The sequence below is a fragment of the Parasteatoda tepidariorum genome, chromosome 1 (assembly GCF_982258835.1).
Source record: "Parasteatoda tepidariorum strain Cologne lab strain chromosome 1, Ptep-v5.0, whole genome shotgun sequence".
Lineage (NCBI taxonomy): Eukaryota > Metazoa > Arthropoda > Arachnida > Araneae > Theridiidae > Parasteatoda > Parasteatoda tepidariorum.
The window spans coordinates 60,439,516-60,457,048 of record NC_141755.1 but is presented as its reverse complement, the minus strand read 5'-3'; the positions used below and the strand labels follow the sequence as shown (position 1 = coordinate 60,457,048).

The window sequence follows — 17,533 nt, the reverse complement described above, 5'->3', positions numbered from 1 at the left end:
AAATGGCTGTTAAATTTCATATTTATGACTTTTTGTTTCTTACAACTACGATACAATTTATCTTTATTTTCTGTTTTTATATGCTTTGAAACTTTGTTTTCATAGCTTTATTTTTACAAACTGTTTAAAAAATCATTAGAGTGAAATAAAAAATGTCGCATTAGTTAAACTGCTTCGGGGTCATGATAAAATTTTTTAACAAAAAGTTTTGTTTCGGGTGAATATAGAATTTAGAAAAAAGGAGACGTATATTTTTGTAACATTATGAAATGCACATATGAATTTGTAACATTTGAATATCACATATGAATTTGTAACATTTGAATATCACATATGAATTTGTAACATTCACATATGTATTAACATATAAATTTGTAACATTCTCATATGAATTGACATATGAATTTGTAACATTCACATATGAATTAACATATGAATTTGTAACATTCTCATATGAATTGACATATGAATTTGTAACAGTCACATATGAAATAGCATATGAATTTGTAACATTCTCATATGAATTGACATATGAATTTGTAACATTCACATATGAATTAACATATGAATTTGTAACATTTAAAATTCAGATGAAGTCTATAACCCTGTTAGAATTAGAATTTGTATAAGGAACTTTTCTAATTCGATCAGTTGATCAATAATAATCTATATTATATGAAACGTCGTTCACTCAAGAACTTCGAACAAGGAAGTTCACTTGTCAGCTCTCTCATGAGCTACCTTTCATTGTTTACTGCTATTACAGCAGTCATAATAATTTTCTTCGTGTATATAGTTCATTTATGTTATTAAGTTTGTTTAATAAATGTTAAATCAAAACACTACAGTCCGCTTTCTATTACATACAATGCACACGTATGTATCAATAAAACCGATGATATTTCTTTTCTCGCGTTGGCAACAGTTTTCATTTTTAATTGATAGGCTTCGGCGCGCAAAAGCACGTAGTGAGTATCATGTGTCTAATCGGGTGAATTCTCTCCGAATTATCAAAAAAATTCTCAAGAAATTATCTTTATCGAAGCCGATGCTTTACATCCGGCGTTCAGTACTATTTCATATTGTTTTACAACACATGGTTTTAGCCCTCTGGTGGGAAAGACTTTAAAACAAAACTTACAACAATTACTTTTCTCAACAACTGAAATTTAGAATAGTGTGATTAAGAAAAATATGTGAACTGTTTGCAATTTCAAATTAATATTGAAATGCACTGGCTTAGAATTTTCTACAGTGAAAAGTTTTCGGAACTTCAGTGTTCAAAAAAGTATACAAAAGCTAGACGTTAAGAACGTATCCAATGAGCGAGCAAAGCGAGCATCGGATTGCGAAGCAATCCGAAATGAACTGCGAAAGCAGTTCCGGGGGTTGGCGAGCGCCAGCGAGAAGGGGGCAAAGCCTCCTAGTGATAAGATAAAATATAAGTTTGAATTAAAACAATGACCACTAAAATTCTAGGTCCAACAATAACTTAAATATTCAACAACAGTTGCTCACATGTATAATTCATATATTAGTGACATAAAAAACATGTATAACTTTGCAACAAAGATAGCGCAGATTTAAAATAATGTAGATTTGCAGTATATGGAATACATACTGATAAAAAAAGTTATCTTTAATATGGGAAATTGAAACATAAAGGATAATACAAATAATGCTGAAAAGTAAGGATTTAAGAGCCGATAAGATTTAATATGAATAATGATAAAGCCCGGAAATGAAAACGTTTAATTGATAAATTGATTAAGAAGTGCTCAAATATGCGTCGGTTTCAATAATAAGATAAAATTTTTTATCGAAAAATTTTGTAGATATGCAGCGCGATGTAACTAAATTGGAGAACCACATCCTTACATCTCACTTATAGTCTCAAAATTATGTGGATGCTAATTGCGATCGGAATTTCGAATCATAAAAGTTGGAAAATGACTTAATTAATTTAACAAGGTTCTAAGTAAGTTTATGTATATATTTCTGAAATTATACACCGTAAAAATTTTTTGTGCTTAGTTGGCACCTTTTCTGGTGTTGACGCAAGGTGCATGCAGTGGCATTTATTTTTTATTTTTCACTTATAGTTTTATTTATTAATTTATTCATTTTTTCAGTTAGATTGCTTACTGATAACACATTTTATAATACTGCTTAGAATCAATTCATGGCTTTTCAAAAACATTTCGCTTAAAAAACAAGCATATTTTTAGGTAACATATTCAAAAAAATTTTTCCAAGCAATTATTATTTTGTCAATTTTATATAATGTTTTGTACGATAACAACAGTTCTGTACTTAAAAGTGCATTTAGTTTGCCTCAACATTCAAGATGGTGGCAACTATACTCCAAAATGTATTTAGTTTGCCTCAACATTAAAGATGGTGGCAACTATACTCCAAAATGCATTTAGTTTGCCTCAACATTCAAGATGGTGGCAACTATACTCCAAAATGTATTTAGTTTGCCTCAACATTAAAGATGGTGGCAACTATACTCCAAAATGTATTTAGTTTGCCTCAACATTAAAGATGGTGGCAACTGTACTCCAAAATGTATTTAGTTTGCCTCAACACTAAAAATGGTGACAATTATACACCAAAATGTAGTGCAGCCATGTGCTTCAGAAAATTTGTATGCAGAAAGGTTTCACTCGCAGCTTCATTAAATTAAATAATGTAAAAGCTAGAATGCTTAACGTTATAGCTAGAGAATGCTATTTGACGAAAATACAACATTACATTAAAGCTCATAAAAATGTAAAAAAGAAAAAAAACCCCTTTTTTTTTTGAACGAAAGATTCAGATGGATTATAGTATACTGTTATGATTTTAAATAGATTCATTAATAGTAAAGTATATTATCTTACATAAGCGTTTTTGGGTACAATTCGCATTTATAAACAATATATTTTTTCTCAGAATTCTTAAAGTATTTATTTCAATAAGTTTTTATTTGATTTTTTAAATGTATTTGAAAACTTGGTTTAAATTAAGAAAAATAAAAATGAAATTACAAAAAGTTACATTGTAAAATGGAAAAAAAATTCTAAAGAAAACCAGAAAAGAAATTATTCCAATTATTTTAAGAAAATTAAAAGAAAAGTGAAGCGAGGTATTCTTAGCAAGGCATAAAAAACAGTTATTTATTTTTATATTCTTCCCAAAGATTCCATTTGCACAATATGATTGTTTTTATCCATTTAATCTAAATGTTATAGATATCTCATAAAAAAACAAATACGTAATTTTAAAACAACTAAACGTATAATTAAAAATATTGCTAAATAATAAAAAAAAAGTTAAGATGAATTTTTTGAACAATTGTTTAAAATTGCATCTTCAAAATAAAAAGCAAGTTTTTGAAAAATATCGAACTTTTTAATTTCAAGATTTCGTTTTTGTTTCACGTATTTTTTCACTCATTCGAAGTTTTAAATGAATTGGTTAGTTTTGATATTGGCTGAACAAATACTCATAGAAATTATTTCTATTGTTTTTAAAACTTGGGAGCAAACTAATTTATTCTTTGCTCTCCCGTAATAATAATACTTAAAAAATAATAAAACTAAAATAGCTTGATGTAACAGTAAAAAATAATTGAATGCTTTATTTTTAATATTTTTTTACCTCATATCTTAGTCAGGCAATAAAAATGTGTGATGTTTAAGTTTCGTTAAAAGCGCAGCAGAAGAAACAACATTTGAACAAAAACATTTGTGCAAATATTTTTTCAGTATCTTTAGCCTGGCATACTTCAAGACAAAATTATACAAGTTTTTATGTTTCTTTAAAATTGTGAAATTGAAATTTATTGAGTGTTATTTTTGGGGAAACGTTTGGAATATTAATATTTCATAATGTTTTTAGTAGGCTTAAATTTCAATAATTTGTTTTCTCATCTATGTTTTGTACATAAACACGGAGAGTAGATAATGAAATGAATGACGGCAAATTAGTTTTATAAAATTCGTATTGGCGTTAGTTCAAATATTTTTCTGATGAGAAAACTGCCTCCAATGCACATATTTTTCAATGTTTTTAAATTTTTTCAAAGGAAATTAAAAATTGTTTATACTGTCTGCTTGATTTTGTTTTTATACCAGAATGTATTTTTTTAAGATTATTTAAACGGTTTTTTAGTTGAATTTAAAATTAAAAAATGCATACATTTAAGATGTAAGAATTATTAGTAATTCATAATTACCGTCACTGATTGTAAAACACTACATGTAAATATCTAAAAACTTGTGATTAATTACGATATCAAATATTTAATAATTCGTAGTTAGTTATATTAAAAATATTTAAAATAAGTAAACTATTTAAAATAAGTAAACTATTTAAATATTAAATATTCAAAAATAATAGTAATTCATAATATTTCAAACATTTTTGGAAACTTAAATATTTCATTACTTTGTTCTCTTCTGTTTGTTTATAATTATGCAAATACATCGGAAATGGCATGTTCTTATATTTTTATAATTTTTATCTTAGATTTTTGAAATATTACTAAAGTTATGGCTAAATTGCATTTTGAAGGCAATTTTTCTTTTAAAATTTATATGAATTTAGGTTTATTGCTTGATAAAAGCAAGAAAATTAAGCATTACATTTATTATTTTAAAATTGTTTTTCTATGATCAAATACGCTTACTTCTCGTGCAAAATTTCTCGTTAAAATTCTGTTAAATGATAATTACTTTCAAGTTCAATAACCAGTATTTAGAAATATGAAAGCTCAGAAATTTGCTAACAAAAAATAATAATAAACCCAAAGATGAAGGTTAAGTTCTTCATGATACAATTAATTTTATCCTTTAAAAAACATCATTAAGTAATCGAACAAACTTTGTTTTTGATGGACCTTAAGGCAAAATTTTCCTTCCAAACCAAAAACAACAAACATAAATATAAAAACTGTCGAAACAAATAAGACAATTTCAGCCTTCGGCATGATTTGAGATGTTCTTTTAAAATAGATTTTCACTTATTAGATAGAAATTATTTAAATAAATAAAGAGACAAATAACCACGGTGTAAAAAATAAGTTAAACTTAACTTTTCTACGTAAAAGTTATGAATTGCATCAACATAAATAATAATTCTATGCTATGTTAAAGCTGGGTCAACTTACGAAATAATTATTTTTCGTGAATAATATATTATTTTTATAACTGTTGGGAGTTAGTAACAGTTTTTCATGGCTGTTAAGTTATGTTTTGTCCATCTTTAGCCAAGCCAGAGTCATCAATTCTACTTTTATTTTATTTTATAACCAGCGTTGAGCAATCGACCCAATTCTGAGTTTATGACTATCAATGTTCAACTAAGGAGCTTTATAATCTTCACCCTAACCCAAAACACAACGGAACTCCTTCATCAAGTATTTGAAAATACTAGCTTTCGCAGAGGACTTTTTTGAAAGAACTAACCCGCATTTGCATTACTTAGAATGGAAAACTACGAACGACTTCAGCTGTTAGAACAACAAGGGGATTCCTACCCATGATCCGTCTACCACTGAGGATATTTTTCACCAACATTGTGATCGGTGCTCGCCGGGAGCGGAAATCGTTTCAACCAGTCATCGCTGGGATTCGAACCTGGGTCACCTAGGAAGGAGAACGCTCTATTCTCTGAGCCATCTCGGCTCCTTTAATTTTTGAATTGTGAAAAAAGTGCGAAATGTCTAAAAAAAATATCTGAGTTAGGTAAAAACGTAACGCATTTGTAATCTATTTTTGTGTGTTTTTTAAAATGCCGTTCAACTGTTAATTATTTGAGCTTTTTAAATTACTCAAAATGGAAAACTATTCATTGATCTTAATAATTCTCATCTAGTTGGAAAAAAGCTTGATTTTTTAAATTATTAAAATAGTGACTTGGTAAAACGGTTTATAATTTTTAAATACCTAAATATTTTTCCTCTTGTCAATTCTTCTGAATTGGATACCATTTTTAGTTCAAAATTAAAGCTTAGCATGCTTATTTTATTTTTCTCGACGAAAGTATTTCATCATTAACACCTTTATAAGAAGTTCTGCACGAGCTAAAAACACAAAAGCCATACATCTCAAATCTAATGAAGTTATTTTTGTTCAAATTATAAATATAAGCCACACATAATATGTAATTATTTACATCTAGTATTTTAAATCTATGCTATTCGAACATAAGTCTAGAAATCTATTCTCCCCCGATAGCATTTATTTGTAGATTTTTTTGAAAAATAAATAAGGCCACCAATAAACCTCAGAGTTAGAATCCGATTTATTTGTCTTTGAGTTGCTAGTGCAGCGGAAGTTTTGGCTGACGAGTACATTTTCCCACCCGCACTGTGTAAAAACTGACCTCATAGAAGCATATATATTTCACATTCTGGACAGCATTAAAAGGAAAGAGCCAAATAAATAAAGTGTAGGGGGTTAGCTAAAACAAAAACGGTGTGAGAAAGTAAACAACGTTAAGTATGGTGTGAGTTTTTTGCACAGAAGCAGGACTGGTGTTTTTTGCTTTTCCATCCAAACGGAAAGTGGTGAGTCGGCATTCCATTTCACGAAAACGGAAACAGATCCAGAAATCCAATATGGATTTAAGCAATGAGAAACTCCGCGACGATCGATCATTTACTTTTCAAAGATAGTTTTTTCCCCTCTCTCTACACTTTTGTCGACAAGTTTTCATATGCAGGATTCTGACTAAAAACAATTGTTTCGAATAAAATCCTGTTGTTTTAGAAATATCTTTTTATCTCCGAGCTACGTTTTAGTCATTTGGTTGTTTTCCGGTATTTGTATTTGAGTTTGAAAGTGTTGTTAAAATGTTGGATGTAACACTAAGTAAGGAGAGATAAAATGTTAATTTGCTTTTAAAATAAAATACGACCAACTGATTAAAACTACTGGCTTAAATAGATACTGAAAATTCATGAAATATTCTTAGTTATTGACGATACCATTTGTTGCAAAATGCTTCTACCATTTTGATTCCAATGATTCGCCTTCCAATGAGGTTAACAGGGTTCGAATCCCAGCGATGGCTGGTTGATGCGAATTCCGCATCCAGCTTGCACTAACCACAGTGCTGACATAAACAGCTTGTAACAGTAACCGGCTTACTCAGTGCTGATGTATCCTCGGTGGTAGATGGATCATGGGTTAATCGTGGAAGGGTTTCGTTTTTTCCCTTTCTATGTAACTCGAATTCGGGTTAGTTCCATCAAAAAGTCCTCCACAAAGGCAAATTTCTTCCAATACTTGATCCAGGAGTTTCCTTGTCTTCTGGATTGGGTTTAAAATTACAAGGCTACGGCGGGAAACATTAGTAGTCGTAAACCCGAAAAATTGGGTCGGCTGTTCAACAACGGTTATAAAATAAAAAAAATGAAATTGCTGTATTTACTTAATTGAGAATTCGAATTTCATCTAAAGCAATAGACTTAATAAAAAAAATCAATTAACGTGATTGATTTGGAATTACCACTTGAAATAGAAAGGACATGAGTTAATGATTAGCACTATGTCATTTCCAGGTTTCGAACTCGGGAAATCTGCTTAAAAAGCGAGTGCACTAATTTCCACATCAATCAACATTATGATTATTAAAGGTTATCCTTACCATATTTTGGTTATAAAAGGTTTTAAGTTTTGATGAAAAAATGCAGGATATTTTCTGAAATGTGATGAGATGATACACAATTGAAGAAGCAATTTCGTAAAATATTAATTAACAAATATTTTACGAATAATATTCGCTAGAATTAAAAATTATTCGTAAAAATTCGTGTCCCGTTGGAAATCGTGCAATTTTTTTTCAAAAAGTTGACTAATAAAACGAAATTCTGTTCAAAAATAACAGAAACGTCAAAACGAGAGCTCTGTATCTGAGGGTAAAACTTGAGAAGAGATAAAAATCTAATTTGTTTTCACTATTAAATGCTTTCGACCAATAAAAATTACACAACACGCTTAATTTCTTAGAAACGTCAGAGTTGTTTGTCAACTCTGTATTTTAGTAATTAAAAATTAATTAATACAGAATTGAGTTTTGGATACACAGAGAAATAAGTACGGTAATAACTACCAGAATATGGTAAAATTCAACGAGTTTTTTCATCTATGGGAACACCAGAAAGTGCGGTTATTTTTACTGAAGCGTTTCGGTAATGATTCTGGTAAAATTAACAATAAGACATGGTTTTATAATTTTTGATAAAAATTTGGTAAATGGGGATAAATTTGGAAATTTTATCCTGAAACCTTAGAGCATGGCATAAAAGCCATATATTCGGCTAAATTTACATCTCAGTTATGCATTTTTTACTTAATGTTTGGTAGTAAGAGTCTATAATTTTGAAAACTATAATTACCAGTAAACGTTTGCTATATGAACTGAAAAATTACCAAATGAACATTTAAGTTTAGGTTTTATTAACCAAAAATCTGCTTTTTTTCTTTTCTTTTTTTTAAAAAAATTAGAATTATCAGTATCATAGACTACGGTAATTTTTCCATAATTTTTCTGTCAGAGTAGAATTGAACATAATTGTATTTTCCATACCATAGACTCGAACCTCTTTTTCTTCTCTGACTGTTTGGAAGGATGGTGCTTCGGCTGACACTTCGCATCTGTACACTCCTTCCGTATTGAGGTCTGTACGCTGCAGATACACGTGACCCAATGCAGACTGAGCTAGCTGTAAGCAGAGACATGACTTTAATCGAAATTTAAAGGATGAAACAAATAAAATGTATACTAAATTTATGTCATGATTATTAGTGGACCCATAAAGAGTTGTATCTGAATGAAACGAAATTTTGCATACGTAAATACAATTTTGATATAAGAAAGTGTTTACAAAATCAAAACAAATTGATCTTTTATTGCTGAAAAAAATATAAGTGTATGGAGTTTTAAATACCCCGTTCGGCCACCTCTAACGACCACATGACGACAACCTGGTTCCAATCTCGCCCAAATGGAGGCAACAGTGGGTGGGTGTCAATCCTGCCTACCGCAGCATCCTGCTTCAACAGCTTGTGTGGTGGAATGTGGTGACATCGTATACAATACATGATCATCCCTAATACAGATGCATGACCCCATGACAGTCCAGTGGTATGCTTGTGACAGTCTTCAGTCACATGTGTTGCCAGTTATGGCAGTGCTCCAGAGCAACCATTTTTTAACAAGCAATGCTCAGAGCCATCGTGGCTCAGGGGATAGAGCACTCACCTGCCAATGAGGTGATTGTGTTTGAATAACAGCTTGGTCAATACGAGTCCACATCGATGGTTGGTCGATACGAATTCCACACCGACCACAGTGCTGACGTGAAAACATCCCCAGTAGTAGACGGACTATTGGTTAAAATCCCCTTTGCACTAAGATAACCGTTGGATGTTTTCGTAGTTTTCCACTCCATGCAACGCAAATGTGAATTAGTTCTACCGAAAAGTTCTCCACGAAGGCAAATTTCTCTAACTTGATTTATGAGTTCCCTTGTCTTCTGGATTGGGTTCAAAAATACAAGGATACGGAGTTGAACACTGGTAGTCGTAAACTCAAAATTGGGTAGCCAGTTCAATGACCGTTCTAAAATAAAATGAACCAAATAAGGCGCTGTTATTAGACTGATGTTTTTAAGGAAAAGGGGCATTTTTCAGAAAAGTCTAGTCCGGTATTTCTTGCATTGATGTTTTTACAAGGCAAAATGCTGTTGTTAGGTGTTTCTTGACACAAGTTTTATTTTAATAATTATAAAAAAAGTGATAAATAAATAAATTTTAATTCAAAAAGTGATACATTTAGGAGAAAAATTCTCTCATAAAAAATCTTAACTTTCTATAAAAGCCACATATAAATTTCATTATATAATTTTAAAAATAAATAATTATAATTCTTAGCAAATTTTAATTCAATATTTCTCATTTTATAAAATTGTGCAAAAATTTCATTTATTTTCTAATACTCGCCAATAATTCAAAACTTAAATTCACTAATTATTCTGAGCCAAACTAATTTTATCCCACTATCACCTATGATATTTGTCTACTTCAATTAATTTTATTTAATTCAAGAAAACATACTATATAAATTTAAAATAACACATTAGCTTTATGATTATATTATTATTGATTAACTCATATATTAAATTGGCTTCGAGAATAATTTAATTGAAATCATTTGCTTGAGAGATTCATTTTTAGGTTTTTATTTTATGGCGTAGTGAAAATATTCCAGATAGAGGAAATAATTAATTTCCCCATAATATATTACTTATTGCAACATTTCCTTCTGTTTAGCTAACGAGTGATTAAAAATATATCAACAAACTATATCCTTTTCCTTCTAGAATTGGTGTTGCTGACTAATTATAAGATAATTAATTTCCTGCAGCGCTGTTAATAGTAGAAGTATTGGATAAGTAAATTATAAAAGTTGAATGTGGTAATCCTAAGCTTTCAACTCTTTATGAAAATAAAAGTATTAGAATATTCAGTCCATAAAAAAACCTAATTGAATCATAAAATTTATTTTTTTATAGCAGTTAATTTCTATTTGAATTTTACGAATGGTGAATGGTATTTTTTCTAGTGCTGTAAATATAATATGACATTATAAAAAGACTCAGAAATTTTTTTTCAATTTTTGTTACATAAAGATATTTAAGTAAAAAGATTGTTTTAAAATTAGATAGGTCCATATACGGTTTCAATGTATTTATATGAACTAAATAAGATTGTAATTTTCAATTATATAATTATCATTTACGTCATTTAATTAATAAAACAGTATTTTTATAAATTAAAACCTATATTTAAGTACAGTATGCAAAAATTAGTAAATGAACATAAAAGTTATGAGTATATTTTATTACCAGTTTTATTATAAAATTCTTTTAAATGCAAACACAAAAGCTTAAACTTATTTAGGATAATCACAGGAAACTTCGTTTCTGAAATTCAATTATAACTAATCAATATTTTTAGTTGAATTATACAGGGTGATTCTAAAGAGATGAGCAAAATTTTAGGAAGTGATAGTGTTCACATCCAAGCAAAATATTTTTATCAAAGAATGCATGGTCGAAAACAAAACGCAAAGGTGCTGGCGCATTTGGAAAGTTGTTTGATGCAAACGTGAAAGCTCCATTCCTGTTGCGAGTTACTGCGCTGCGAGTTATTATTTGCATGTTATGGGACGAAGAAGAGCTCGTATGCAGATTTTTCGTCACGATTCATACATAAAAGCTGCTGATTCGAGTGCTATTATGTCAAAAAATATTAAAGAAAAAATTGGCTTTTTGGAGACAGCTGAAGGCTCCTATGTATGAGACTCCCATTGAATCTGCAGAAGAACTTGTCGCCAAGTTTTCGGCCGCTGCAGGGATAGTTCGTGATATGCCTGGTGTGTTCGCCTATCTTTTCTTCGCCGTTGTAATGCGTGCATAGTCGCTGCCGGTCACTGTTTTGAACACTTATTGTAATCACATACCATTAAATTTGCTTTTATAACTTAACTTCATCGTTCTTTGTGTGTTTTTGCCTCATATAAAAACATAAACTTTGGCGCTCTCTAGCGGTTTTGCGTTTTGTTTTCGACTATGCATTCTTCGATAAAAATTGTTTGCTTGGGTGTGTACTATCACTTCCTAAAATTTTGGCTATTTTTTTAGAATCACCCAGTATGTAAAATAGATAAGTATCGGAAGTTTTTTTTCCCAACAATCACAATTTATAGAAATTTATTACATGGGATAAGACTCACGGAACCAGAACAAGGCAACTCAGCGTGAATAGAGCACGAATAAAGATACAGAGATGGACAAATTTGTTCTTTATTCACGTTGAATAAAGCACAAATTTGTTCATCTCTGTCCAAAGCACAAATTTGTCCATCACTGTCCAAAGCACAAATTTGTCCATCTCTGTCCATTTGTCAACAGAATAAGCACAAATTTGTCCAATTCTGTATCTTTATCTGTGCTTTATTCACGTTGTTTTGCTTTATTCATACGTGACACAACAAAGTACACACTATCCCCATTTGCACTAAAACTGTTCAGAAAAACTACAAAAGATATTTTTGATCTCAGTTTCAGCATGCCGGTGTAAAAATAACTCTTAAAAAATTTCCTTTTTTTACCCAATAGATTTTGAATGGTTTCGCTCTACTGGAGCGTCTAAAAGTTGTTCGGCATTATTTGCATTAAGATCTTTGAGAAAGGAAAGAAGAATAACAAAATAAAGCAAAATCAGCCATTTGTAATGCCTCTCAAATTATTTGGAAGTTCGCAAAACAATTCTTAAATAGAAATATCTTTGAATTCTGACCATAAGGAACCATTTTTGATAAGAAATCATGAATTCTTTTTATTTTATACATTGAACCTTTTTAGTACAAAAAAACCGAGTAAACTAGGGAAATTTAGTTATCTTATTATTAATATTTAGACTATGAGTTCTATTATAATTTAATTAATCAATTATATTATTAATGAACTAATTAGTCCTATTGATTGTTAGATTATTAATCCTTTTATTATTTAATTAATTACTCCGATTTGTTTTTGCAGTATCAATACTATTATTTAATGATTAAGACCTATCAGTTTTAAGATTGTGGATCACATTGTTATTTAACTGGTCATTAATATTGATATTTAGATAATCAATCCTTTTATTATTTAATAAACCTATCTTATTACTTTTTAGATTATATTGCTGGTTTTAATTGACTTCATAAATCATATTATTAATTTTGATTATCAATTCTATTATTACTTAGTTTATCAATCCTATTGTTACTTATAAATTCTATTATTATTATATATCCTATTATTATTTAGATTATCATTCCTATTACAGATAACTCAATCCTAGGTGATAGATAACTCTTTTTATTATTTATGAAGTTCTTATTTTACAGATAATAGGAGGCTTTTTTTACCAACATTGCGAATGCTTCCCCATCAATTTCGTTTCCTGATAATAAGCGAATTGTTACATCAAAATCAGAAGATTTTCACAAATATTACACTAAATTGTATTAATTTCTAATAAATTGTTACAATTACGAAATTAAATTAGTATGTTATGTTAAATTAGTAATGAAATGAAATGAAATGAAATTATGAAATATAAATTAGAAGATTCTGAAATGTTTTATTGCCTCAAAACAAAGGACCCATCACAAATCATACGAAAATTAATTCTCTGCCAAATTTGCTGAAAACTTAATAGGCTGTAGCTCAAAAAATTGATAGTTTCCGATAAAAATTGTTAGTCTCCAACATACGAATTGTCAAACATAAGTAATGATTTTCAGTTCTCTAATACCATCATGTCAGTAGCATTTACCATTGTGCACCACGTGGAAGTTTTCAGATCGGTTTTTGCGCATGTTATAGTCCTTAAAAGAGCTGATGGTTTAAACAAAAAAAAATACTTGGATGTATACAATTATGTATACTTACGAATAACTATAAACATTCCTTTATTTGAATATTATGTACATTTTGTTGAAGAGATCGTTTCGCAGCATCATAGATACATTCTATCAACTTTGTAGATGGATGCTTGAAGTTATCGCTATACAGTGCATATCTTAAAAACTATATAACACTCACAATGTGTCCGCAAATACCCAATGTTCAATATTGCTCACAAGTGCTCTTCAACCATCTCTCAACACAATGATATCTCTTATGTTTGAGGCATCGTATATCGGAAACTATCAAGTTTTGGACGTTGTGTCAACTATTACTGAAAACTATTATTTCAAAACTTTTGCTCACAATGTTTCGAACTGCAACATATTAAACTTTCAGCCAATTTGACCGCGAATTAACTTTAACTTCTATAAGATTTCTGTGTTGTCTTTTTACCATATTCTGTAAGATTTGACCATACCTTTTTTCTCAGTGAATAATTTCTATCGCATTTTTTAATAAAAAAAAATAATAAAAGATCTCTACAAGCAAGAGGAAGCCCGTAAAAAATGTACTCAAATATTTTGCTTTGTGTTCACTCAACAAATGATGAACACTAATTGAAACAGAAAGTTGAACAATATATCAGAAAGTTGAACACCAATAAACGAAACCTATTAAAGAAATTAAAGCTCAATATGACTTGTTTGTATCATACTTTTTTTTCTCAGTGAATAATTCGAATCACATTCCTTAGTATAAAAGATTAGAAGATGTCTGCGAAGACAAGAGGAAGCACTAAGCTGACCATAAAAATTGTAAGCAAGTATTTTGATTTGTGTTCACTCAACAGATAATGACCACTTATTGAATGCTGAAAGATAAACACTAACAAAGGAATTTAATTCAAGAAAGTAAAACACTATTTCATGTCTAAAACTACGTAACTACAAGTTTTCCTTTCTACTTTGTACCTTAGTTCAATATGCACAAGTTTTCTCTTTGTCTTGTAGTATTGTCAATTTTTTTGTATTAAGGTGTCAATTTCTTATTTTACATTTAATTTCATTTTTATTTTATACGTCTTTTCATTTTTTTACATGTAATTTCATTTTATATCAATTTATTTGATATGTCATTTCATTTTTATTTCATAAATCATTTCATAGGTCACATAATATTTTTATTTCATAAATCAATTTCATGATTACTTGTGAATATTGTATCAATTTCATCTTTATTTTGTTGCTAAATTTACTTGAGTAAGCTTTGTTGCGACAATTTGTTTTATTCAAAGCGTTTTCTTGATTCTTGAAAATTCGTTTTTAGTATTCATACTTTTTTAAATTTTCAATTCCTTATTTGTTTTGGAAAAACAATGCAATCAATCAATAAATGACATAAAATTTTGAGTTATAAAATATGATAAACGTTTCAATTACGTTTTTTAAAGAAATATAATGCACTTTATTAACATTGTTTAACAGAGTTAGTGAAAATTCTAAGAAAATTCTCGAGTTCCTTGTTAAAGTATCTTGTTTCGACATTTTTTAAAAATATTAATATAATATTAAAAAAAAACAAGTTTATTTGTTTTATGATGTGTAAAAACTTGCATAAAAAAGTATAACTATTATTATTTTACTTCTATATGGCCATTTTTAAGTAAAAATTAGGATTTTCTTTGCATATAAGATAGACACTATAAAAAGTTTATAAAACACAATTAATGAACTTTTTGAAATATAGTGGAACATTTTGAAAATAAAGTGAAAATACAGAATTTTTATATTATACCAATATTAATCAATTAATATTTGTTCCACTAGTTTACCACATTTGCCTCTTAAAATTTAATTGAGTCCATTTGTAAGCAAAAATTTCATATCTAATCTTGATAGTCTTTATAATAAAACTAGTTCATTTAAATTTGGCTAAAGTCATTGTTTAATTGTTATTAAGCATATTGCATATTTATTTTTTCTTAGTTGCACAATTTCTTACAAGTTGCGAAATTTACGTTTTGCGGTATTCATAATGAAATAACCTAATACTCTATAAACAGCTTTCATACAATGATATAACATACTCAAACATCATAGACATGATATATGCCCCTTAATATAATGCAAAGGCCAAACATTATGTACTCCTTAATGCACAATGTCAGCTAGAATATATCATTTTACAAATTCAATTTCAAATGGATTATTGTAGCCGGATAGCTGTCGCCTTTGACTAGCATGCAGATAGACTTCAAATTTAAGGTGCTAAAGTCTACCAGTTGCCCCCGTATCAAAGTGCTCAAAGTAATTATTATTTCTCGAGTTATTAGATTCAAATGCATTTGTAGCAATAAAATTAACTTTCCTTCAACTTGAAACTTTTTAAGCCAATTTTATTTGTAATAATTTTCCAATCGATTTCATTTCATTAATCACATTTTGGCCCAATTTATATTTCATGTTTGTATTTACTTTCATGGAACTTTGCACTGTCTAACTGCAACCGGCACTTTTATTCATTTATGACGCACCCTCAACTCAATAGTTTGGGAAGAAGGCTGTTGATGATATATTGATGCACGCGCACCTGGAAAGAAGTTGGTTGTGTTATGATATCGCTTTAAATTTTTTTTGAATTTTGTATATTTCAATTGTTCTTTGTATTTTGTGATTTCAAATTCTGACTGAATTTGTCGGATTCAGTCAGTGGTTACATGGCCTATAATAGTATGTTTGAGTTTATAACTGAAGGAAGGTTATTTTACAGTTTTACTGATTTTCTTCACATTCCGAAAATCCAGATATCATGCGAATATAAAAGATACGTTTGGAACATAGATTAACAGTTTTAACTTTTAATTTTATACCTCTATTCTACTCTATATAGTAAAACGGAATGTTTTGAAGCAATTTGAACTGCACTTTTAATTAATTTGGAGCAATTTAAAACTGCAATTTCCTTCAAGTGTAAAGCAATTTGAGGGAGAGAGGACATATAGCTTTATATTTTGAAAGTTGCTCGGAGCAGTACTTCTTTTCAGCTTTGAAATGTAACTAGAAATCAAATTTTTCTTGAATAAGCCGTAAACAAATTAGAAATGATGGAATATTTATGAAAATGACCGACTTTCTAGATCTTCGACTAGTAAAACATATTTCTAGCAAATTTTTTAAGCAAGTTTAGTTGAAATTTTTAAAATCCTCATTTAGAGCTGGCTTCAGCAGAATTGATGAAACAGTTTTAAGTACATTTTTTCTCATCAAGAATAAATTGAATCAGTTGAATTGCCACCAATAACATCACTGAATGATTCTTTTTAAATTTAGATAACAGACAAGTTTTTTCCACAGACATTTGATTTGAAACCATTATTGTTGAACAATAACGGTGCTTTAATAACGCTGTAATAGCGGTGCAAAAATGGTAATTTTATAACTTTTGCTTTGAAAGTAAAAGTTATAAAGAAAATCCATTTGTGTGGAATGTTTATGAAAAGTTAAAATTTAAAGATTTTAAATGTAATTTTAATTGTAAATGTAAATGTAATGAAATGTAATTTTAAAGCAATATAATGTTTTGAATATTAAATTTTAATTTAATGTCTTGTGAACAAATTGCTAAAGATATATGATTATTCATTATAAGTTTTAATTTGGAAGAGTGCCAAAAGCTTGCAACGTTTTCAGTCAAGTTCATTTCTGAGCAAAATGTAGTGTTTAAAATGAATGCAATAGTGATTGCTTTTAAATAAAAAAGAAAATGAATAACAGTGATCCACTTTTTTATAAAAAAAAAAAAAAAAACAAAAAAACAAAAACCAACTTATTTAAAAACTCTAAATATACTTCGAATCTTTTCATTTACAAGTGAATATTTTCAAACCATATATCTCATATATCCAAATAGTTTTTTTAGTTAAAAATTCCTTTTTAAGACTTAAAAAACTTGATTTCTGTAATGATTCTTAAGATTATAACAACTATTCTTTTTGTAACTTACAAGTCACATTTAAAAAAATTTTTTTTAAAGAGCTATGCTTATGGAAAAGTTTATTTTATTTTGCTTTTTCTCTAT

The 17,533-nt window shown here is 28.9% G+C and overlaps 1 protein-coding gene across 1 annotated transcript in view; it reads right to left on the bottom strand.

Moving 5' to 3' along the window:
- The window catches only part of LOC107440209 (uncharacterized), a 288,195-nt gene that overhangs the window by 37,802 nt on the left and 232,860 nt on the right, over positions 1 to 17,533 (bottom strand). The window contains exon 3 of the mRNA XM_087165238.1: positions 8,581 to 8,716. Coding sequence (XP_087021364.1) covers positions 8,581 to 8,716 — 136 coding nt within the window. The remainder of the gene's footprint in view (positions 1 to 8,580; positions 8,717 to 17,533) is intronic.